This window comes from Argopecten irradians, chromosome 13 (assembly GCF_041381155.1).
Source record: "Argopecten irradians isolate NY chromosome 13, Ai_NY, whole genome shotgun sequence".
Lineage (NCBI taxonomy): Eukaryota > Metazoa > Mollusca > Bivalvia > Pectinida > Pectinidae > Argopecten > Argopecten irradians.
The window spans coordinates 19,092,390-19,119,643 of record NC_091146.1 but is presented as its reverse complement, the minus strand read 5'-3'; the positions used below and the strand labels follow the sequence as shown (position 1 = coordinate 19,119,643).

Genomic DNA, 27,254 nt, shown 5'->3' with positions numbered 1-27,254 from the left:
CTGTTCTTGGTTGAAACTATGATAAAACTGGTAATTCTTGGATGTTCTTGGTTGAAGTTATAATAAAACTGGTAATTCTTGGATGTTCTTGGTTGAAGTTATAATAAAATTGTTATAATAAAATTGTTAATTCTTTTCTGTTCTTGGATGAAATTATGATAAAACTGGTAATTCTGTGCTGTTCTTGATTGAAGTTATACTAAAACCGGTAATTTTTTGCTGTTCTTGATTGAAGTTAAAATAAAACTGGTAATTTTTTGCTGTTCTTGGTTGAAGTTAAAATAAAACTGGTAATTTGCTGCGAACTCACTGATATATCATTGCGTAATCGACAGATAATTGTCAGGTTTAGTAAATAGTTTTTGTGTGTAATATATATTGCGTGCTATCTCACTATAACATGCCGCCGAAGATACCGTAGAATACTGACAACAAGAAACCAATCGTCCGACTTCGTTTTTATGAGCGCTAAACAGAAAGATGTACTGAACAGTTTATACACATATATGATTACACATATACATATAACTACAATGTAGATGTATGTCATATTTACAATGTAAAAGTGTGTTTTGCTTAGAATGTACTTCGTTTTTATGAGCGCTAAACAGAAAGATGTACTGAACAGTTTATACATATATATGATTACACACACTAATGGTACCACTCTTTATTGACAAAAAATGTATGTGTACCTACAAATCACAAGTTCCCATAGTAAAGGGATCACCGTTCGCCCGCTATTTGTAACACATGACTTGTCATTCGAGGGCGTATTTATATATATATATATACATAGTTACAATAACGCATATCAAATTATTTAACCATTTATTTTCATTTTTGACAAATAACAACAGAAACTTGATATGAGGTAGCAGGGAGTACAGTATGACTCAAGTGGAGGAAACTGTGAAAAAAAAAACGTATAGATTAACAATATATAAATATAACAAGCATGTACCCAGCCAGCCCACACATTACATTGTAGATGTATTTCATATTTACAATGTCAATGTGTTTTATACTTACAATGTAAACGTGTGTCATATTTACAATGTAAATGTATGTCATATTAACAATGTAAATGTATGACAATGTATGTCATATTTACAATGTAAATTTGTGTCGTATTTACAATGTAAATGTGTGTCATATTTACAATGTAAATTTGAGACATGTTTGCAATGTAAATGTGTGTCATATTTACAATGTAAATTTGAGACATGTTTGCAATGTAAATGTGTGTCATATTTACAATGTAAATTTGAGACATGTTTGCAATGTAAATGTGTGTCATATTTACAATGTAAATTTGAGACATGTTTGCAATGTAAATGTGTGTCATATTTACAATATAAATTTGTATCATATTTACAATGTAAATGTGTGTCATATTTACAATGTAAATGTATGTCATATTTACAATGTAAATGTGTGACATATTTACAATGTAAATGTATGTCATATTTACAATGTAAATATGTGACATATTTACAATGTAAATGTGTGTCATATTTACAATGTAAATGTATGTCATATTTACAATGTAAATGTGTGTCATATTTACAATGTAAATGTGTGTCATATTTACAATGTAAATGTATGTCATATTTACAATGTAAATGTGTGTCATATTTACAATGTAAATGTATGTCATATTTACAATGTAAATGTATGTTATGTTTACAATGTAGATGTGTGTCATATTTACAATGTAGATGTATGTCGTAATTATAATGTAAATGTATGTCATATTAACAATGTAAATGTATGTTATGTTTACAATGTAAATGTGCGACATATTTCCAATGTAAATGTATGTCATATTTACAATGTAGATGTGTGTCATATTTACAATGTAGATGTATGTCATAATTATAATGTAAATGTATGTCATATTAACAATGTAAATGTATGTTATGTTTACAATGTAAATTTGTGACATATTAACAATAAAAATGTGTGTCATATTTACATTGTACATGTGTGTCATATTTACATTGTAAATTTGTGTCATATTACAATGTAAATGTATGTCATATTTACAATGTAAATGTGTGTCATATAAACAATGTAAATGTGTGTCATATTTACAATGTCGACGTGTGTTATATTTACAATGTAAAAGTGTGTTATGCTTTCAATGTAAATGTTTCTTATGTTTACGATGTAAATGTGTGTCATATTTACAATGTAAATGCATGTCATATTTACAATGTAAATTTATGTCATATTTACAGGGAAAAATGTATGTCATAATTACAATGTAAATGTGTGTCATATTAACAATGTAGATGTATGTCATATCAAAAATGTAGATGTATGTCATATTTACAATGTAAATGTGTGTCATATTTACAATGTAAATGTATGTCATATTTACAATGTAGATGCGTGTCATATTAACAATTTACAATGTAGATGTATGTCATATTAACAATGTAGATGCGTGTCATATTTACAATGTAAACGAGTGTCATATTTACAATGTAAATTTGTGTCATATTTTCAATGTGAATTTGTGTCATATTTACAATGTGAATTTGTGTCATATTTACAATGAAAATGTGTCATATTTACAATGTAAATGTGTGTTATACTTACAATGTAAATGTGTGTTATACTTAAAATGTAAATGTGTGTCATATTTACAATGTAAATGTGTGTCATATTTACAATGTAAATGAGTGTCATATTTACAATGTAAATGAGTGTCATATTTACAATGTAAATGTGTGTCATATTCATGATGTCGAAGCATGTAATACATATGTACAATGTAGCACCATATTGCATATTTACAATTTTGATTTAAACATATTTCATTGTACATTTAATATCTATTTACATTAGGATTGGGCACTAGTTTTCCAATTAAATCCCACTGTAGATATATTTATCAATTATAGGCATCTGGTGAGGTCCATATGACGTTATACCGGCCTTGTAGAGTTAAATTATTACAACGAGCTATCACGGTCATTATTTTAGATTTTACCATGGTGGTATAACACCATATGGACCGACCTACAGGTCCTTATTTTTATACTAGATATTTGCTTTCTTTTACAAATGAAGGGCGATTGCATTTTACCAATAAACAACTTGTTAATGGTCATCATTCTCTTATTTACTCATCTTTCCTTCAATACTTTTATTTAAATTGTATCATTTTTATAATAATATTTTCACACTAATATTTTCATAACGATAATAAGTTATATTTGTACATATTCCTTTCATAGTACATATTTCTCATTCTACGTTCTCTCATCCTATTACATTCACACTTCAGTTTCTAATATCGTACTAAATTTGTCCAATGTCCCATCCATTCAACAAAATATTTGCTGCTCTGATTAAATTATTTTTGGTGTGTCTGAATATAGAATTTTCATCATGATTAATGTTTTGATACTAAATAATATTTTCTGTTTTCCAAATCCACCATTTAGTTATCATTATAATAAAACTGTAATTCTTTGCTGTTCTTGGTTGAAACTATAATAAAACTTTAATTCTTGGATGTTCTTGGTTGAAGTTATAATAAAACTGTAATTCTTGGATGTTCTTGATTGAAGTTATAATAAAACTGTAATTCTTGGATGTTCTTGGTTGAAGTTATAATAAAACTGTAATTCTTTGATGTTCTTGGTTGAAGTTATAATAAAACTGACAATTCTTTGCTGTTCTTGGTTGAAGTTATAATAAAACTGACAATTCTTTGCTGTTCTTGGTTGAAGTTATAAAATAAAACTGGCAATTCTTTGCTGTTCTTGATTGAAGTTATAATAAAACTGACATTTCTTTGCTGTTCTTGGTTGAAGTTATAATAAAACTGGAAATTTTTTGCTGCTGTTCTTGGTTGAAGTTAAAATAAAACTGGTAGTTCTTAGCAGATCTGCGTAATCGGCAGATAATTGTCAGGTTTAGTAAATAGTTTGTGTGTGTAATATATATTTGCGTGCTATCTCACTATATCATGCCGCCGAAGATACCGTATAAAACTGACAACATGAAACCAATCGTCCGACTTCGTTTTGATGAGCGCTAAACAGAAAGATGTACTGAACAGTTTATACACATACATGATTACACATATACATATACTTACAATGTAGATGTATGTCATATTTACAATGTAAAAAGTGTGTTTTGCTTAGAATGTACTTCGTTTTGATGAGCGCTAAACAGAAAGATGTACTGAACAGTTTATACACATACATGATTACACATATACATATAACTACAATGTAGATGTATGTCATATTTACAATGTAAAAGTGTGTTTTGCTTAGAATGTACTTCTACTTAAGATGTACTGAACAGTTTATACACATATATGATTACACACACTAATGGTACCACTCACTTATTGACAAAAAAATGTATGTGTACCTACAAATCACAAGTTCCCATAGTAAAGGGATCACCGTTCGCCCGCTATTTGTAACACATGACTTGTCATTCGAGGGCGTATTTATATATATATATATACATAGTTACAATAACGCATATCAAATTATTTAACCATTTATTTTCATTTTTGACAAATAACAACAGAAACTTGATATGAGGTAGCAGGGAGTACAGTATGACTCAAGTGGAGGACACTGTGAAAACAAACGTATAGATCAGTCAACAATATATAACTATAACAAGCATGTACCCAGCCAGCCCATACATTACATTGTAGATGTATTTCATATTTACAATGTCAATGTGTTTTATACTTACAATGTAAACGTGTGTCATATTTACAATGTAAATGTATGTCATATTAACAATGTAAATGTGTGTCATATTTACAATGTAAATGTGTGTCATATTTACAATGTAAATGTGTGTCATATTTACAATGTAAATGTGTGTCATATTTACAATGTAAATGTGTGTCATATTTACAATGTAAATTTGAGACATGTTTGCAATGTAAATATGTGTCATATTTACAATGTAAATTTGAGACATGTTTGCAATGTAAATGTGTGTCATATTTACAATGTAAATTTGAGACATGTTTTGCAATGTAAAGGTGTGTCATATTTACAATATAAATTTTGTATCATATTTACAATGTAAATGTGTGTCATATTTACAATGTAAATGTATGTCATATTTACAATGTAAATGTGTGACATATTTACAATGTAAATGTGTGTCATATTTACAATATAAATGTATGTCATATTTACAATGTAGATGTGTGTCATATTTACAATGTAGATGTATGTCATAATTATAATGTAAATGTATGTCATATTAACAATGTAAATGTGTGACATATTTACAATGTAAATGTGTGTCATATTTACAATGTAAATGTATGTCATATTTACAATGTGAATTTGTGTCATATTTACAATGTAAATGTATGTCATATTAACAATGTAAATGTATGTCATGTTTACAATGTAGATGTGTGTCATATTTACAATGTAGATGTATGTCATATTTACAATGTAAATGTGTGTCATACTTACAATGTAAATGTATGTCATATTTACAATGTAAATTTGTGACATATTTACAATGTAAATGTATGTCATATTTACAATGTAGATGTGTGTCATATTTACAATGTAGATGTATGTCATAATTATTATGTAAATGTATGTCATATTAACAATGTAAATGTATGTTATGTTTACAATATAAATTTGTGACATATTAACAATAAAAAAGTGTGTCATATTTACATTGTAAATGTATGTCATATTTACAATGTAAATTTGTGACATATTAACAATGTAAATGTATGTCATATTTACAATGTAAATGTGTGTCATATTTACAATGTAAATGTGTGTCATATAAACAATGTAGATGTGTGTCATATTTACAATGTCGACGTGTGTCATATTTACAATGTAAAAGTGTGTTATGCTTTCAATGTAAATGTTTGTTATATTTACAATGTAAATTCATGTCATATTTACAGGGAAAATGTATGTCATAATTACAATGTAAATGTGTGTCATATTAACAATGTAGATGTGTGCCATATTAAGAATGTAAATGTATGTCATATTTACAATGTAGATGTATGTCATATTTACAATGTAAATGTGTGTCATATTTACAATGTAAATGTGTGTCATATTAACAATGTAGATGTTTGTCATATTTACAATGTAGATGTATGTCATATTTACAATGTAAATGTGTGTCATATTTACAATGTAAACGAGTGTTATATTTACAATGTAAATTTGTGTCATATTTACAATGTGAATTTGTGTCATATTTACAATGTGAAGTTGTGTCATATTTACAATGAAAATGTGTCATATTTACAATATCGACGTGTGTCATATTTACAATGTAAATGTGTGTTATACTTACAATGTAAATGTATGTCATATTTACAATGTAAATGAGTGTCATATTTACAATGTAAATGAGTGTCATATTTACAATGTAAATGTGTGTCATATTCATGATGTCGAAGCATGTAATACATATTTACAATGTAGCACCATATTCCATATTTACAATTTTGATTTAAACATATTTCATTGTACATTTAATATCTATTTACATTAGGATTGGGCACTAGTTTTCCAATTAAATCCCACTGTAGATATATTTATCAATTATAGGCATCTGGTGAGGTCCATATGGCGTAACACCGGCCTTGTAGAGTTAAATTATTACCACGAGCTATCACGGTCATTAATTTAGATTTTACCATGGTGGTATAACACCATATGGACCGACCTACAGGTCCTTATTTTTATACTAGATATTTGCTTTCTTTTACAAATGAAGGGCGATTGCACATACGAAGGTACCCTGAACAACCACATGGTTGGGCAAGGGAGTTCACAAAAGTGATATTTCTAAAAATGGACACACCGAGTCGATATGGTATGTATCGAACTCACTCCACGTGAGCATGTATTAGCCAATAAGAATAGTGAGAAATCAGAACATATTTAATATATGTGTATATATACTGTAACCCAGCTTTCTTGCACGGATCAATTTCACGATTTCCGTTTCAAATAATTTTCGCGGGATTTGAAATTGAATCCGAATAACGTTGGATTTTATTGTGCAAGAATTTTGTATGGAATTAATTCGCAGATATAAACATTCGTGAATTAAGTTTTGATGGCGAAATTCGCGAAAATAAATCGCACGCGAAAAAAAGTCGGGTTACGGTATGGGTCATACTTACGATGTGTGATGAAGGCCGACGCCGAGGACATCCCGAAGCTATTTTTAGCCGTGCACGTCCATTTCCCGAAATGTCGAGGAGTGATCATAAAGAACGCTGTTGTGTTACCGTTTCCGAACGCTACAGGCTTTGGCATAACGGTGGAGCCGCTCTGTAAATACAAAACGTTTATCAAACTTTGATCTGTGTTCATGGGAACAGTCAATGGATAAAATCGGCTCGAATATTTTCATAGGAAGTCAACATATATATAATAATACCAAGGCATCATTTGTTGATATAAAGGTTCATGAGGAGCTAAACATTTACTTACAACACGAAGTTGCTATCATACAACAATTAATTGAAATAATAATTGATGTACATTTAAATAAATATGATTTCCCTATTGCATTGTATTTTCAAAAAATCTTTTCGGCATTGGTTAGTTGGTCTATTGATTAATCTAATCATTAGAACAATGTGAGTGGTTGACTGCACACATGTCCAGTCCCTTTCATGGTCATGTAATCCTGATTGGCCATGAATGGGGGATTCAGCCCCTTTCATGGTCCAGTTATCCTGATTGGCCATGAATGAGGGATTCAGCCCCTTTCATTGTCCAGTAATCCTGATTGGCCATGAATGGGGGATTCAGCCCCTTTCATGGTCCAGTAATCCTGATTGGCCATGAATGAGGGATTATTGTGGAGTCACCTGTGGTAGCAAGACACACTTGTCCTTTGTGAGAGGTTGGAAGTATGCAATAAGGATGCTATATTTTGTGGCACACTAGATTTGTTTTTCAAATGAGACAGATATGATGTAACAGTGTCCATTATAGGAATCCTAACGTTACCGTCATTTGGTAGTTGTTTGTTTCAACATTACATTATATAACTCGAATCTGCAACTTACAATGAACAATACCCTCAGTCTTTAACAAGAAAATTTACAAAGCGATTGTTTTTTATCAATCGTTCACCTTATGTTCATACAAATACAATTTGAAATTCAATGAAATTGATATTTCTGTATTTTTGTTTCAGATCCTAATTACGAAGTCTGAATTCGTTGATTAGAAATCAAAATATTAACTTGTTTTATGAATTACTTCGGACGACATTTATAAAGACCTCTGACAGTTTAAATAAAACACCAATCAAATGTAATTACAGGTGATTCAAACGTCCAGATGAGGGTGGAATTAGAATTTTGATCTGCTTCACATTGGAGCTTTGTAACGTCATCTACTTCCAACGTCCGATTTACTGGTTTATGCACAAGTTCTGGAAAAACTAAAACAGAAATATGAGTATGAATAAACAAATATCCATCAAGAAATAATGCTGGTTGAATTTGTTTGTGAGGAACAACAAACACGCATTTGTTAGGCGATATAAATAGTGCCAGGCCCCTTAAAGCAGATGTAATTGTTTAAAACATTATAAATAAATAATCATTTAAGGTATTCAGATGATTTTTGATGTTTTTCTAGTAAAGCTATGAAAGATATTTGTTGTATTAAACACATGATTTTATCATTATATCATCTTTTACACAGAATGATTAGCTTACTTGTGCAAATTGTCATTTGATTTTGTGTACTTTTTACGAAATTGTTTTTAATTAAATGATTAAGCTGTATTTTTTGTTTAACTTGCAGGGATGACGTTAGGTTATAACTGAGCGTTTTGGCCTGGTCTTAAGACTAACCTCAAGCTACAGTATACATCTGCGTCTTCTGTTCGGTTTAAAAACATTATTGGCCTCTTCCGACTCATGTATTTTCAGGGTAGTTATAGATTTTATTTAATGTCAGCTTTCCCAACGTTTCTGCGTCCACTAGCTTTGATCTTTGTCAGCTTTTACACCCTTTCTCAGTCCCCTAGACTAGGAGACATCGAAAGGGTTGAACATCTGACATTAGATCAAAGCTAGGGTATAAAGGAAAGGTGGGAAAGCTGCCATTAGACCAAAGCTGGGGGACATCGAAAGGCTGGAAAGGTGACATTAGATCAAAGCTGGGGGACATCGAAAGGCTGGAAAGGTGACATTAGATCAAAGCTAGGGGACATCGGAAAGGTGGGAAAGCTGACATTAGATCAAAGCTGGGGGACATCGAAAGGGTGGAAAGGTGACATTAGATCAAAGCTAGGGGACATCGAAAGGGTGGAAAGGTGACATTAGATCAAAGCTAGGGGACATCGAAAGGGTGGAAAGGTGAACATTAGATCAAAGCTAGAGGACATCGAAAGGGTGGAAAGGTGACATTAGATCAAAGATAGGGGACATCGAAAGGGTGGAAAGGTGACATTAGATCAAAGATAGGGGACATCGAAAGGGTGGAAAGGTGACATTAGATCAAAGCTAGGGGACATCGAAAGGATGGAAAGGTGACATTAGATCAAAGCTAGGGGACATCGAAAGGGTGGAAAGGTGACATTAGATCAAAGCTAGGGGACATCGAAAGGGTGGAAAGGTGACATTAGATCAAAGCTAGGGGACATCGAAAGGGTGGAAAGGTGACATTAGATCAAAGCTAGGGGACATCGAAAGGGTGGAAAGGTGACATTAGATCAAAGCTAGGGGACATCGAAAGGGTGGAAAGGTGACATTAGATCAAAACTAGGGAACATCGAAAGGGTGGAAATTCTTACATAAGATCAAAACTAGGGAACATCGAATGTGTGGAAAAGCTGATATTAGATCAAAGCTAGGGGATTCACTCAAACCTTTCTTATTTCAGTATCACATTATCTTTACTTTATAACCGGAAACATATCACTCGAACCCTTCTTATTTCAGTATCACATTATTTTTACTTTATAACCGGAAATGTACAACTCTCTAACCCTTCTTATTTTAGTATCACATTATCTTTACTTTATAACCGGAAGTTTATCACTCTAACCCTACGTACTCACCGTGTAAACCACATAATTTGACGTTACACCTGTCAGTGTCACAGCATCCTTTACAGAATGGGGATTGGACAGGCACACCGGCGGAGTAATGTGGACAGATCTGGAAATCGAGAACGTATTATAGGGAGTCATGTAGACAGATTTGCGTGGAAATCAAGTGGGAATATCAGCTGCATTTGTGTATCATGTTGTGTGCGCAGATGTTGTAGTGGCGCAATATGATATCATGAAATACGTCCTGAATTAACAATTTATATATGAGATTACCTAACACAACTAACGAAACATTTTATGTCGATTGGCGTAGCCCATTAGAGTTAATACTATGGTGTAAAAACTCAGAAAATATGGTGATCACAATGTTTTGATATATAACACATTGATGGGTTACATTGATATTCATGAATAATTCAATATGAGATATATGTACACGACTCGAGGGACACCTATTGGTGTAGAGGTTACCATGGTTACTGTGGTTTACAGGTTACCATGGTTACTGTGTCATACATACGTGACTGTCCTCGCATCCCATAGAGAAGTGTGTACTTCCTCCCAGAGACGCTCGTGTTAGGTAACATTGCTGTAACAGTAATACAGAATCGTGACGTCATATAAAAACTTTATCTCAATCTCTAAACAGAATCGTGACGTCCGTAAATAGAGAATGCATGGTTAGTATATTACAATACAAGGTTTATTTTGGTGCGAGACTTAGGAAAGCCGAGATGACGAGTACCAAAATAAACCTTGTAAGTTATTTTTTAAAAGTTACAAAAGACACTCGCTAAAGCTCGTGTCTTTTGTAACTTTTAAAAAATAACTCACTCGTGTGGAATAAATTCCATATCCAACAGCCAATCGTTGTGTAACCTCTATGTATCTCAATCTCTAAACAAAATCGTGACGTCACATAAAAACTAAGGGGAAGTATGAATATAGGGCCCTAGGGCAGGTCTTTCCAGTGGAGATCGGATGCAGAGGATTTCCTGCACATTCTACATGCATAATGTTTGCAGCACTAGGTGTATAGGGTAGAGACAGGAAAGCAGCAGTGAACCGACTGTCTGAACAGCAGAGAAGTCGTCCAGCTGGCTGTGGTGGAGACGATAAGACATGAGCTGGAAGCTATCCACAGACGGGAAGTGATTTGGTCAATCACTGTCGACTCGCCATCTAGAGGACGTTCTGTAATATGGACCAGGCTGATGACTTCTGTAGAGCTGCGATCCAGGGATTTTATTTAGGGAATGTTACTATACTGGGCTACCATTGACTTCCAGGAAAGACTGGATGGCAACCATTTTTTGAAATTTGTACAAACTATCACCAAATAGACCCGACCAGACCTGAATTAAATCATTACTAGTAGATTTCTTAAATCCAGTGTCATTTTTTCTCAAGAATAACCTACATGTGTAGATATACATTGTAACATGTCTAAATTCATAGCTCGTGCAATCGGTCATAATGAGATCAACAAGTCAACTTTGAATGATCTTATACTTTAAAGGGTGAAAATAAATTTTGGAACTATGTATTTTGCATAACATGATCTTGAAAAACCATTGATTTCTTTTATCTTCTGTTGCAGAGGAAAGCTATAGAAGTTTAAACTTGGTCCAATTAACATTTCTTTTTATATTCTTTAATCTTTATAAAAACAAAAGTTCAATTCTATTGCACTTAGTTTGAAGAAAAACCCTAGATTGACCGGACTATTGATCTACAACAGGCTGTAGAAATCTTGGTCAGTAAGCTTAGTTCAGTGTTAATAACAGATAATGGACATGTCAGAGCTCTTATTCCGTTTTTGCATATTACAGAGTTACCTTCCTTGCGGGTAGGTATCGATTGTTACGTCATTTTGTGAGCGCAATTCACGTCGTTTTCTCCGAAACTTATGACGTTACGCTCGCAAACACATGACGTCATAATCAATACCTACCCGCAAGTGCAGATAACTCTGTAATATGCAAATTCGGAATAGCAAATGCTAAAGTATCCGATGGATGATGATCTGCAGAGCCTCGTCAGAGTTTCGACTAATAAGATAAAAAAACTAACTTGAGAGGAATATCCAAATCTTTCCCATCCGAATGTGGAAGGGTCTTATCATTATTTTGTCGACATTAAATTTAATCGGAAGTAGTATACCTGCCCTGCTGTGCATGTCGTAGTCGCAGTACAGGTGGCGATAGATGTGGTGTCGGTACAGGTAAAACATGTGACCGGTGTACCGGAATATACCGGAAGTAGTGCAGTAGCGAGAGAGTTGCTGGGCGTTGTCGATGGCGGACTTATAGGACTTGTCGGTAAAGCTTTCAGTGTTAAGTAAAACAAGAATACACAAATCATTGTAATTATGTAGCATTGTCAAGAAAGAAATGACCGCGGTTTAAGGTAGTTTTTGTGACCTTTAACCTAAGGCGAAAGTCCTAAAGGAGCTGTTTGTTATACACACCACATTGGACTAAAACTTAGAAGCCTCATATTGTAGTAAACTAATATAATTTTAGGCAAAACCTTTCTGAGAGGGCAGCAGTTAATCCATTCGTTTGTTTGTTGTTTTTTTAAACTGTTACTAAATAGAAATATGCCAGGTAAATAAAGGATTTCCAACGGGTTTCTAAAGAGTTATCTCCCCTGGCCCATCAGTCTTATCGATATTGACATGTGTTTTGTTCTAATTGCTTATCGTGTGCGCTGACTAACTGTACTGATAGAAACCATTTATAGAATTATTAATTAATAAAATCATAGCTTTGCTGAATTACTGGCATTTTAGTTTATAACAAGAAAAACAATATTGAACATAGGATACTTCTACTTTCACTTTCTGCAAATATACGTGACTGCGGCTACAAATATTATATCTCAACGTCATTCTTCGTTGCCAGTCGGAAAATTCCGAAGCAACTACTTACGTATAACGGCTTTTAAGTTAAAATTCATGACAAAATGTAATTGTTAGATTCAGGTAAGAATAAATTGGAAGGAATAAATTGGAAGGTTTATCTTTCACTAATGTTTCCATTTTGAATTTTTGCAAGCGTTACTTGTTTGTAATCACGCAGTCACAAAGTCACACTCTCGCGTAATTACAAAATCACACTCTCGCGTGATTACAAACAAGTAACGCTTGGAAAAATTCAAAATGAAAACATTAGTGAAAGATAAACCTTTCAATTTATTCTTACCTGAATCTAACAATTACATTTTGTCCTGAGTCTTATCTTAAAAGCCGTTTTACGTGAGCAGTTGCTTCGGAATTTTCCGCCTGGCAACGGAGAATGACGTTGAGATATGATTTGTAGCCGCAGTCACGTATTTTTGCAGAAAGTGAAAGTGGAAGTATTCTATGTTCAATATTGTTTTTCTTGTTATAAACTCAGCAAAGTAATTCAGCAAAGCTATGATTCTGATAATTGATAATTCTATAAATGGTTTCTAACTGTACAGTTATTCAGCGCACCCAATAAGCTATAAAAACAAAACACATGTCAATATCGATAAGACTGATGGAAATCCTATATTTCTATTTAGTTATACATTAAAAAAAAACCCGAAAGAATGGCTTAACTGCTGCGTTCTCAGATAGGCTTTGATTTTGAAATCACACGAGAGTGTGACTTGATATTGGATGATTTACATAGAATAACGTTACCGAGACACCTCTATCACAATAGTTCGCTTCGCGAACGGGCCGGCCCGTTCGCTGCGCTCTCTATCACAAGAGTTCGCTTCGCAAACGGGCCTTTGGTCCGTTCGCTGCGCTCTCTATTAACATTTTATTAAAATGGCATCAATTAAAATACACGTTAACATTTTATTAAAATGGCATCAATTAAAATACACGTTACTATGGTTACCTTGTATCTGTACTAGGTATACAATGTCACTTACCTACGTCACAAATATGCGCATTACACAAGTCCTTTTCACAACACCTGTAACAGGATGTGACGTCACGTTTATCGCGCATGTTGTCACGTCGGCCAACCCCAACAGCTGTACTCTCAAGAATACTACAGAGCTGGGAAAGAAGGAAAACGAACCAGGATAACTTATCTTAAACAGGAAGTAATAACGTGAGTTTGTATAACTGGACGAACCAGGATTACCAATTTTAAACCGGAAGTAATAACGCGAGTTTTTTATAGCCGGAAGAACCAGGGTTACTAATCTCAAACCGACCGGAAGTAATAACGCGAGTTTGTATAGACTGGATTGCCTGCCATAGTTTTTTTTCTACTTTTTGCTAGGCTTCGCTCCGAAAATACAACTACAGGTCTGGGTTATCGATCTTGTCAATTTGATTGGCTAATATTTATAGCGTTCAGGGGATATTCCTTTTCAAAATGGCGTCTGCATATTTTTGCGGTAAAAATAATGACATCTATTTTTAGGAATGGCTGACCTCTAGTCTGTTATACTATGGTAAATTTTAAACAATAATATGGATTTAAGGTAAAGCCTCAGAAGAGCGCAGCTACATGTAAAAGATGATAACATCATAACTTTACATTGTCTACATTTTTCTACGAGATTAACAATAAAATATTTTTCATTGACATGCACATAATATCAATAGTTAGAAAGAATTAGAAATAATCCAAATGAAATAGTGCAATATACTTCAATCTTGTTTTTATCAGCTGCATAGAAAACTTGGCAATATGCCATGTTATCAAAAATACGCGCGGATCTGTGCCGTCATCATCGGCGTAGGTTTTGTGACGTCACTGGTGACCATGCCGTGCGCTTGAGAACATACACAGTATATATTGGACCAGTACACTTATTGTTGTTCTTGTATATGTGTAAATTAAAACTACTTACATTAATTTTAAAGCGTATCCCGATGACACATTTCGTCTAGTACAGAAAATTTCAAATATCTTCGTGCTGATAACGAGAATTAAAACATGGCTGCCTACATGGAGGCGCGAGACTTTTCCCGCGGGACACGATTTGAAAGTCAACGGAGTATTGGTATGTATTGGAATCTATATGCTCACACACGTTTTATGGTTAGTAGAGCTTCGCTATACGCGGCCTTCGGCCACGCAGGGAGCTTCGCTCTTATTAATTATGTATTAACGGAAAACAACCTAACATACAACTAGTTGTGTATTGGATTTTGAAATGCGAAATTGTCTTTTGAAGCAGACGGTCGGGGGTTTTCCGGTACTTGTATAGAACATCAGATTTCAATCGTGAGTAAATATCTGGTCGTTGAGTTTAAATTGTAACACTCTAAAACTATTTCAAATACCTTTTCATTGCTAAATGCTTCCTAAACAATATCAAAACTTCATTTCCACCTCGCTGCCATTATATACAGAAGTGAATCCTTGGTCTTAATGAACCCAACAATTTGTTGATTGAATTGACTAATCAGAATACCTTTGGTCAGAATCTTGACCAAGATGGTGGCCGTGACTTTCTTAGTATTTATGGACGCAGCTTAGCGGAAAGAATTGGTACTGAGGCAGGTAATACAGTGTAGAGTTTGTATAGAGCCGGACGAATCAAGATTAGCAGTCTTAAACCTGAAGTAATAAAGCGAGTTTGTATAGCCGGTAGTAGATGAAGATAATGAACTGACAGTTTATAGAATCCGGATTATTGTGTCGTTCTATTGTCGTTTTAAGAAGATCATGAGTCGATGAACATGCACTCTATCAGGAAAAAACTCTTAATTCGGATACGTTACTGCATTTGGAAGCGCGTTTCTGAACTCAGTAAAGAGCAATATGTATTTCCAAATTGAGCAATGTTTCCGAATTTTTCCGAACTGATGAAAAAGACGATCAAACAATGTACTAACTTGGTTGGAGAGGCAGCCTCGTTCTAGCACTGCTGACCCCGTGGTCTGTAAAACTTCTCTTGCGTAACATCCCTAAATAAACAAAAGTAGCCGTTCATTACCATTTGTATGCTTGGATGAGAACCAGAATGACTTTCATTCAGTTTATTAAAAACACAATTCGACATGTTTTATAATGGATAGTACTGGCGTTCTCGATTCCTTAGGTACCATCCGTATAAAACACGTCATTACAATCCCAATTATTCTTAATGACCGACTTTCGCTCGCTTTCTAAGATCATTACAATAATGACGTGCTGGAGAGACGTTCTTAAGCACAGTAAAAATACATCATTATTATGTCACTTTATCAATGTGTTACTGGCTATAGTTACATCAAAGTATTCGAAATAACTGCGAGTGTGGGTTATGAAGTTATTGCAATGGAAACTTTACCTCCTGATGACGTCACATTTGTCGTTGCCATGGTACCTACCTCGCCATCCTTACAGACAGTGATGTTGCTACAGTTACTGGTGGCACTGATGTCCTGGCATGACAAACAAATAGGGCCGCCTTCAAAACAACATATCAGTTACATTCGATTTTAGGATAATTAACAGTATTTGCCTTCTCAACTTTCAGCTTATTGTCGAAAAGCTCGATATTAATCCTGCTCACTTCCTTCACCAGAAATTCATTTGTAATGTGATACATTATAAGCATTTACGTCACTATTGGTTTTTTCCCATCAGGTTATGAAATAAATTTTGCGTAGAAGATTCTCACAAAGGTATACTTATTTTTTCCTTTCTTTTAATAACAAATCTGGCTTTCTTTTTGGCCAATTCTTTGTTTCATATTACCATAAAAAAAACAACATCCGAGAATAGCCCGAAAACACGACATTATCGTGACGTCACAAAAGAGACCTTGACGTTTTAGTGAATCAAAATTTCGAGATTAAGCTTGAAGTGTATCATATATATAATTCATGCGTTCTTTTTATTTCACTGATCAACATTTCGCGACGAAGATGGTGGTCCACGAAATCGCGACAATAACCGACTACACGGTAGTGAGCTGACATCCTCACGACAATAACTGACTATACGGTGTATGAGCTGACTTCCTCACGACAATAACCTGACTATACGGTGTATGAGCCGACATCATCACGACAATAACCGACTATACGGTGTATGAGCTGACATCCTCACGACAATAACGGACTATACGGTGTATGAGCTGACATCATCACGACAATAACTGACTATACGGTGTATGAGCTGACTTCCTCGCTACAATAACCGACTATACGGTGTATGAGCTGACATCCTCACGACAATAACGGACTATACGGTGTATGAGCTGACATCCTCACGACAATAACTGACTATACGGTGTATGAGCTGACATCCTCACGACAATAACTGACTATACGGTGTATGAGCTGACATCCTCACGACAATAACTGACTATACGGTGTATGAGCTGACATCCTCACGACAATAACCGACTATACGGTGTATGAGCTGACTTCCTCACGACAATAACTGACTATACGGTGTATGAGCTGACATCCTCACGACAATAACCGACTATACGGTGTATGAGCTGACATCCTCACGACAATAACTGACTATACGGTGTATGAGCTGACATCCTCACGACAATAACCGACTATACGGTGTATGAGCTGACATCCTCACGACAATAACCGACTATACGGTGTATGAGCTGACATCCTCACGACAATAACTGACTATACGGTGTATGAGCTGACATCCTCACGACAATAACTGACTATACGGTGTATGAGCTGACATCCTCACGACAATAACCGACTATACGGTGTATGAGCTGACATCCTCACGACAATAACCGACTATACGGTGTATGAGCTGACATCCTCACGACAATAACCGACTATACGGTGTATGAGCTGACATCCCCACGACAATAACCGACTATACGGTGTATGAGCTGACATCCTCACGACAATAACTGACTATACGGTGTATGAGCTGACATCCTCACGACAATAACCGACTATACGGTGTATGAGCTGACATCCTCACGACAACAATAACCGACTATACGGTGTATGAGCTGACATCCTCACGACAATAACCGACTATACGGTGTATGAGCTGACATCCTCACGACAATAACTGACTATACGGTGTATGAGCTGACATCCTCACGACAATAACCGACCCTACGGTGTATGAGCTGACATCCTCACGACAATAACTGACTATACGGTGTATGAGCTGACATCCTCACGACAATAACCGACTATACGGTGTATGAGCTGACATCCTCACGACAATAACCGACTATACGGTGTATGAGCTGACATCCTCACGACAATAACTGACTATACGGTGTATGAGCTGACATCCTCACGACAATAACTGACTATACGGTGTATGAGCTGACATCCTCACGACAATAACCGACTATACGGTGTATGAGCTGACATCCTCACGACAATAACCGACTATACGGTGTATGAGCTGACATCCTCACGACAATAACCTGACTATACGGTGTATGAGCTGACATCCTCACGACAATAACCGACTATACGGTGTATGAGCTGACATCCTCACGACAATAACCGACTATACGGTGTATGAGCTGACATCCTCACGACAATAACCGACTATACGGTGTATGAGCTGACATCCTCACGACAATAACCGACTATACGGTGTATGAGCTGACATCCTCACGACAATAACCTGACTATACGGTGTATGAGCTGACATCCTCACGACAATAACTGACTATACGGTGTATGAGCTGACATCCCACGACAATAACCGACTATACGGTGTATGAGCTGACATCCTCACGACAATAACCGACTATACGGTGTATGAGCTGACATCCTCACGACAATAACTACTATACGGTGTATGAGCTGACATCCTCACGACAATAACTGACTATACGGTGTATGAGCTGACATCCTCACGACAATAACTGACTATACGGTGTATGAGCTGACATCCTCACGACAATAACCGACTATACGGTGTATGAGCTGACATCCCCACGACAATAACCGACTATACGATGTATGAGCTGACTTCCTCACGACAATAACCGACTATACGGTGTATGAGCTGACATCCTCACGACAATAACCGACTATACGGTGTATGAGCTGACATCCTCACGACAATAACTGACTATACGGTGTATGAGCTGACATCCTCACGACAATAACCTGACTATACGGTGTATGAGCTTACATCCTCACGACAATAACCGACTATACGGTGTATGAGCTGACATCCTCACGACAATAACCGACTATACGGTGTATGAGCTGACATCCTCACGACAATAACCGACTATACGGTGTATGAGCTGACATCCTCACGACAATAACCGACTATACGGTGTATGAGCTGACATCCTCACGACAATAACCGACTATACGGTGTATGAGCTGACATCCTCACGACAATAACCGACTATACGGTGTATGAGCTGACATCCTCACGACAATAACCGACTATACGGTGTATGAGCTGACATCCCCACGACAATAACCGACTATACGGTGTATGAGCTGACATCCTCACGACAATAACCGACTATACGGTGTATGAGCTGACATCCTCACGACAATAACCGACTATACGGTGTATGAGCTGACATCCTCACGACAATAACCGACTATACGGTGTATGAGCTGACATCCTCACGACAATAACCGACTATACGGTGTATGAGCTGACATCCCCACGACAATAACCGACTATACGGTGTATGAGCTGACATCCCACGACAATAACCGACTATACGGTGTATGAGCTGACATCCCCACGACAATAACCGACTATACGGTGTATGAGCTGACATCCCCGACAATAACGACTATACGGTGTATGAGCTGACATCCTCACGACAATAACCGACTATACGGTGTATGAGCTGACATCCTCACGACAATAACCGACTATACGGTGTATGAGCTGACATCCTCACGACAATAACCGACTATACGGTGTATGAGCTGACATCCTCACGACAATAACCGACTATACGGTGTATGAGCTGACATCCTCACGACAATAACCACTATACGGTGTATGAGCTGACATCCTCACGACAATAACCGACTATACGGTGTATGAGCTGACATCCTCACGACAATAACTACTATACTATACGGTGTATGAGCTGACATCCTCACGACAATAACTGACTATACGGTGTATGAGCTGACATCCTCACGACAATAACCTGACTATACGGTGTATGAGCTGACATCATCACGACAATAACCGACTATACGGTGTATGAGCTGACATCCTCACGACAATAACCTGACTATACGGTGTATGAGCTGACATCATCACGACAATAACCGACTATACGGTGTATGAGCTGACATCCTCACGACAATAACCGACTATACGGTGTATGAGCTGACATCCTCACGACAATAACTGACTATACGGTGTATGAGCTGACATCCTCACGACAATAACTGACTATACGGTGTATGAGCTGACATCCTCACGACAATAACTGACTATACGGTGTATGAGCTGACATCCTCACGACAATAACCGACTATACGGTGTATGAGCTGACATCCTCACGACAATAACTGACTATACGGTGTATGAGCTGACATCCTCACGACAATAACCGACTATACGGTGTATGAGCTGACATCCTCACGACAATAACCGACTATACGGTGTATGAGCTGACATCCTCACGACAATAACCGACTATACGGTGTATGAGCTGACATCCTCACGACAATAACTGACTATACGGTGTATGAGCTGACATCCTCACGACAATAACCGACTATACGGTGTATGAGCTGACATCCTCACGACAATAACTGACTATACGGTGTATGAGCTGACATCCTCACGACAATAACTGACTATACGGTGTATGAGCTGACATCCTCACGACAATAACTGACTATACGGTGTATGAGCTGACATCCTCACGACAATAACTGACTATACGGTGTATGAGCTGACATCCTCACGACAATAACTGACTATACGGTGTATGAGCTGACATCATCACGACAATAACTGACTATACGGTGTATGAGCTGACATCATCACGACAATAACTGACTATACGGTGTATGAGCTGACATCCTCACGACAATAACTGACTATACGGTGTATGAGCTGACATCCTCACGACAATAACTGACTATACGGTGTATGAGCTGACATCCTCACGACAATAACCGACTATACGGTGTATGAGCTGACATCCTCACGACAATAACGGACTATACGGTGTATGAGCTGACATCCTCACGACAATAACTGACTATACGGTGTATGAGCTGACATCCTCACGACAATAACCGACTATACGGTGTATGAGCTGACATCCTCACGACAATAACTGACTATACGGTGTATGAGCTGACATCCTCACGACAATAACTGACTATACGGTGTATGAGCTGACATCCTCACGACAATAACCGACTATACGGTGTATGAGCTGACATCCTCACGACAATAACCGACTATACGGTGTATGAGCTGACATCCTCACGACAATAACCGACTATACGGTGTATGAGCTGACATCCTCACGACAATAACGACTATACGGTGTATGAGCTGACATCCTCACGACAATAACGACTATACGGTGTATGAGCTGACATCCTCACGACAATAACTGACTATACGGTGTATGAGCTGACATCCTCACGACAATAACCGACTATACGGTGTATGAGCTGACATCCTCACGACAATAACCGACTATACGGTGTATGAGCTGACATCCTCACGACAATAACCGACTATACGGTGTATGAGCTGACATCCTCACGACAATAACGACTATACGGTGTATGAGCTGACATCCTCACGACAATAACGACTATACGGTGTATGAGCTGACATCCTCACGACAATAACCGACTATACGGTGTATGAGCTGACATCCTCACGACAATAACGACTATACGGTGTATGAGCTGACATCCTCACGACAATAACCGACTATACGGTGTATGAGCTGACATCCTCACGACAATAACGACTATACGGTGTATGAGCTGACATCCTCACGACAATAACTGACTATACGGTGTATGAGCTGACATCCTCACGACAATAACTGACTATACGGTGTATGAGCTGACATCCTCACGACAATAACCGACTATACGGTGTATGAGCTGACATCCTCACGACAATAACTGACTATACGGTGTATGAGCTGACATCCTCACGACAATAACTGACTATACGGTGTATGAGCTGACATCCTCACGACAATAACTGACTATACGGTGTATGAGCTGACATCCTCACGACAATAACGACTATACGGTGTATGAGCTGACATCCTCACGACAATAACTGACTATACGGTGTATGAGCTGACATCCTCACGACAATAACTGACTATACGGTGTATGAGCTGACATCCTCACGACAATAACTGACTATACGGTGTATGAGCTGACATCCTCACGACAATAACTGACTATACGGTGTATGAGCTGACATCCTCACGACAATAACTGACTATACGGTGTATGAGCTGACATCCCACGAACAATAACTGACTATACGGTGTATGAGCTGACTTCCTCACGACAATAACCGACTATACGGTGTATGAGCTGACATCCTCACGACAATAACCGACTATACGGTGTATGAGCTGACATCCTCACGACAATAACCGACTATACGGTGTATGAGCTGACATCCTCACGACAATAACGACTATACGGTGTATGAGCTGACATCCTCACGACAATAACTGACTATACGGTGTATGAGCTGACATCCTCACGACAATAACTGACTATACGGTGTATGAGCTGACATCCTCACGACAATAACCGACTATACGGTGTATGAGCTGACATCCTCACGACAATAACCGACTATACGGTGTATGAGCTGACATCCTCACGACAATAACGACTATACGGTGTATGAGCTGACATCCTCACGACAATAACCGACTATACGGTGTATGAGCTGACATCCTCACGACAATAACCGACTATACGGTGTATGAGCTGACATCCTCACGACAATAACCGACTATACGGTGTATGAGCTGACATCATCACGACAATAACCGACTATACGGTGTATGAGCTGACATCCTCACGACAATAACTGACTATACGGTGTATGAGCTGACATCCTCACGACAATAACCGACTATACGGTGTATGAGCTGACATCCTCACGACAATAACCGACTATACGGTGTATGAGCTGACATCCTCACGACAATAACTGACTATACGGTGTATGAGCTGACATCATCACGACAATAACCGACTATACGGTGTATGTATGAGCTGACATCCATTCTACAATAACCGACTAAAATGTGTATGAGCTGACTTCCTCACGACAATAACCGACTATACGGTGTATAAGCTGACATCCATTCTACAATAACTGACTAAAATGTGTATGAGCTGACTTACTAGCGGTACTTAGTGTCCACGTGATTACAGACAGCAGTAATAGTGACGTCACAGGTTCTCCCCACTGTAAGGACGCCGCGGATATCTGCATCTACAACAATGACAAACAGATAAAAGAAATAAATAAATGAAAGAATGGACGGACATATGATGGACGGGTGGTTGGGATGGATGGATAGATGGATGGTAGGATACATTATTATTGATAAACCTGATTATTGCAAACCTATTGTGTTGTTCTGAAAAAACCGTTTAGAGCTCAATATTTAACCAACTTCAAATGTAGGTATTTCATATTTATGAGAAATGTAAAGTGTGCCAAAGCGCTCAATGTTGCCTAGATGACAAAAGTAGTGAACAGGTCAAACCTGACAAATTATTTTCATAATTTGTGCATGTCTAGGATGGCTACCATAGCAACTTTAACTGCCATGATACACAACGAGCATAGTCATTATATCAATGGTGTATTAGTTATTTGGAATTTAGCATATCAATCACTTAATAACATTATATAATAATGTAATATAATAATATGATTTGACAGATTTAGGGGCCAAACATGGACCAAACCACACTTAGTCTTTTCGTCAGTTTGGCATCCAAAATACAATCACTACTAGTTGTCTGCTAGTCGTCAAAACGTTTACTGTCACCTAAACAGCATAGCAAACATTGGCAACCTTTAAACATGATATTCACCACTTAGTCGCCTTTTACGATCATTTAATGGAAGCAGGTGCAGCACAGCAATTACACTTCTAACGCTCTACCTGCAGGTCACTTTACAATGTGGGTGAGAGGTAGATGCGGCTCTGGTAATTATAGATTTCCATTACAAAAGATCACGTTAGTGAACTATGACCTTTTTCACTGTGCCATAACCAACACCGTAGACAAAACAAGGGTGTAATAAGACTGAAGGTCTTAAAATACCAAACAACAAAAGCTCACTGAACACGCGTCTTACGTAACGACTGTTGTAATCTGGAACCACCTATTAAACTGAATAAGTGGTACTTGATAAATCGGGGAAGCTTGCTGTCCATTTGAACTAAATCACACACTATTATAACGTAGGAACGGATAGAGGACAAATATACCGAGGGCTTCGCCTATGAGTAAGATAAAAGATAATATATATCATACATTACAACAAAAATATTAACCATTGAGACTTCTTTATCCATCTAATTTAGTGCAGTTTTATCTCGTTAACGCTACATAAAGATTTATTTGTTTTCTTTTTGGTTTGGTATCGCATCATTGCGTCTCCTTAATAATTGACCTTCATTTCGGATATTCCGTCTTTGCATATTACAGAGTTAGCCACCTTGCGGGTAGGTATCAATTGTTACGTCATTATTTTGTGTGCGTATTTAACGTATGACGTTACGCTCTTAAACACATGACGTCATAATCAATTCTTACCCGCAAGTGCAGATAACTAATATGCAAATTCGGAATATCGATAAATCGATATAATAGTGGAGTTGGGAAAGAAACTACATAAAATGACGTAAGTGATCGATAATCGTCTCATTGATTAGGAGAGCCCCATTACGTAAACATCAAGCGTCTTGGTGATCAAGGTTTAGTATTTGCTAATGAACCTTTCACCACTTCCGGGCTTGTCTATAACTCCGAGACCTAACCATCTGATCGATACGGAGAAGACATGTACATGGATTATCTGAGTAACAATTAGTCCTGTTGATGTCGATCGGAAATTGTCGTATGAAAAAAGGAAGCTCACTTGAGATAAGCTTTCGATGGATATAGTAAAGAAATATTATTTTCTCTCTTGAATGAGATAGCTGTCTTGCTGTATCTGTTGCTTGTTCAGTTTTATAATCAGGCTGAATCTGCTCATAGCTTATCACGAGCTTTAATTAATGACATAATTATTATAATTACTATTTTGCAAAATACTCCATACTTATATTTTAATATTGTAGCCATTGTTACGTTAATCCATATCTGTATTTTTAAGTTTGCACCGTCAAATTCGACAGACAATGCGGTCTACTCACATAATTATAAATATACAATATATATTGTAACATGACTGGAAAATGTCACAGGCTAGTAGATAAAAAGTCAATAGTATCTTATAGTTAAATATGTAAAATCGTCTACAAACGGGTTTAAGTGGTACAAGAAGGAAACAAAATCATTGTATAACACAGTCAGTTGAATAATTAAGACAATCAAAGTAGGATTGCATCCAAAATAAAAAAATGCATTTTTCTCGCATTAATTCTATTACGCTGGCAATAAAACTGATTTGAACGACTTGAACATAGATACCGATTAGGGACTAAAGCACATAACACATTTGGGTGATAAGGTAAGGATAATATCCATATATGTGTTTTAATAATATGTCCATTCAACATTAATCCATTTTTGTATTTTGATACTTTACCAATTATGTCTTTATATTACTATTATGACCATTCTACATCAATCCTTTTTTGTACGGGTATGTTGATGCTTTGATCATTCTACATTAATCCATACATGTATTTTGATACAACGTCCATTTTACATCACACTATCTCTATATTTCAATACTATGATCATGTACATAAATACATGACTACATTTTGATAATATGCCCATTTTACAGTTACTTATTGTGTCTATTAATACTAAGACTATTTTACATTAGTTAGTTTAAACAATATTTTATTAACACCCCAATTTCAGGAAAAGTATGTTTTTTAACAAACTGTATAAGATGTGACAATGGAAATACTCTCAATCGACAGCCAGTTAATTTATCTTTAATTTGGTATATGATACACTATATATTGTGTCGTATGAATGTCACTAGGTATCCAGAAACATCGGAAAACAGATTTCAACTGGTCGGACACTGTGGTGTCCTCCGATAAACACGACAGGGCTCTAGTGTGTAGCTCAAAAACCACTGCATGTCAACACTTTAGCGCCAGTAGACTGAAGGTTAGGTAGAAAAGAAACTTATCGGTATTTGTGTATATCTATATACCATCCATTTGCCTAATGTAGCCCTTTTAAATTTCCGATTGAAAAAATTGTGTCTTAGCCGCCATGTTAGTTTGTGTGTAGTACATTTGTTTTCTCGACGTTGATTGGCTGTCGATAATTAATTGACTAATCAACGCCGAGAAAACAAATGTACTACACACATACGAACATGGCGGCTAGAGACACAAGTTTTTCAAACGTAAATTCCAAAGGGCTGTATTGAGCAAATGGATGGTATATAGATATACACAAACATGCCGGTTTCTTTTCTACTTAACTTCGTCAGCATGTTTATAACACATACGTAATTTGGCAATACTGCTTATATTTAGTATAGTTATCAGTGTGCTCGGAAGGGATGGAGTCATTGGGTAAAGGAAAATTGTGCAACCATACAAAACTAAAAATTTGTTAAGGAGAATAAGTCGGTCATATTTAGATCATCTAAGTAAAACTATAGCTAATAAGCATGCAACATGACTTTTAAATGTCTGTATTTTATTACTGTAACTAATAATTACATTAGTCTATGTCGGTATTTTATTACTGTGACTAATAATTTCATTAATAAGATATAACTTACCTTCGACAGGTGTGTCGTTGTAATTTGCCTATTGATGTCCTACATCAGAGATAGGAACTATCTGCATGTCAGAGATGTTACCATAAATAGAATTATCTCGAAAACGGAAAAGTGTTGGTTGTAATTGCGTCAATGTGACACATATGATAAGGCTGAAGTTGGTTGTGGGTTCCTATTTCCGTTTAAGCTTAATCGGAACTCGGGTCTGGTTCCTAGTTCCGTTTAAGCTTAGCCGGAACTCGGTTCTGGTTGCTAGTTCCG

The 27,254-nt window shown here is 36.4% G+C and overlaps 1 protein-coding gene across 2 annotated transcripts; it reads right to left on the bottom strand.

Annotated features, from left to right (window-relative positions):
* Window positions 1-817: 817 nt before the first annotated feature.
* On the bottom strand, window positions 818-27,061 carry LOC138306076 (uncharacterized). Of its 2 annotated transcripts, none has more exons than XM_069246428.1 (11): window positions 26,994-27,061; window positions 23,396-23,486; window positions 16,403-16,482; window positions 15,926-15,997; window positions 13,999-14,128; window positions 12,250-12,413; window positions 10,607-10,675; window positions 10,093-10,192; window positions 8,342-8,463; window positions 7,187-7,337; window positions 818-910 (listed from the first exon to the last, which is right to left on the bottom strand). In XM_069246428.1, the coding sequence occupies exons 2-11, from the start codon at window positions 23,484-23,486 to the stop codon at window positions 897-899; spliced, it is 993 nt and encodes a 330-aa protein (XP_069102529.1). In that variant the 5' UTR covers window positions 26,994-27,061; the 3' UTR covers window positions 818-896. The 2 variants fall into 2 exon arrangements, with proteins under 2 accessions (XP_069102529.1, XP_069102527.1); XM_069246426.1 differs by lacking the exon at window positions 818-910 and adding an exon at window positions 4,524-4,616.
* Window positions 27,062-27,254: the final 193 nt, after the last annotated feature.

Coding starts and splice junctions, on each gene's coding strand:
- LOC138306076 (XM_069246428.1), bottom strand. CDS start 23,486: ATGCAGATATCCGCGGCGTCCTTACAGTGGGGAGAACCTGTGACGTCA. Junction 10,193..10,606: donor TGGGATGCGAGGACAGTCAC/GTATGTATGACA, acceptor CTCGATTTCCAG/ATCTGTCCACATTACTCCGC. Junction 8,464..10,092: donor CAAATTATGTGGTTTACACG/GTGAGTACGTAG, acceptor TTTCTGTTTTAG/TTTTTCCAGAACTTGTGCAT.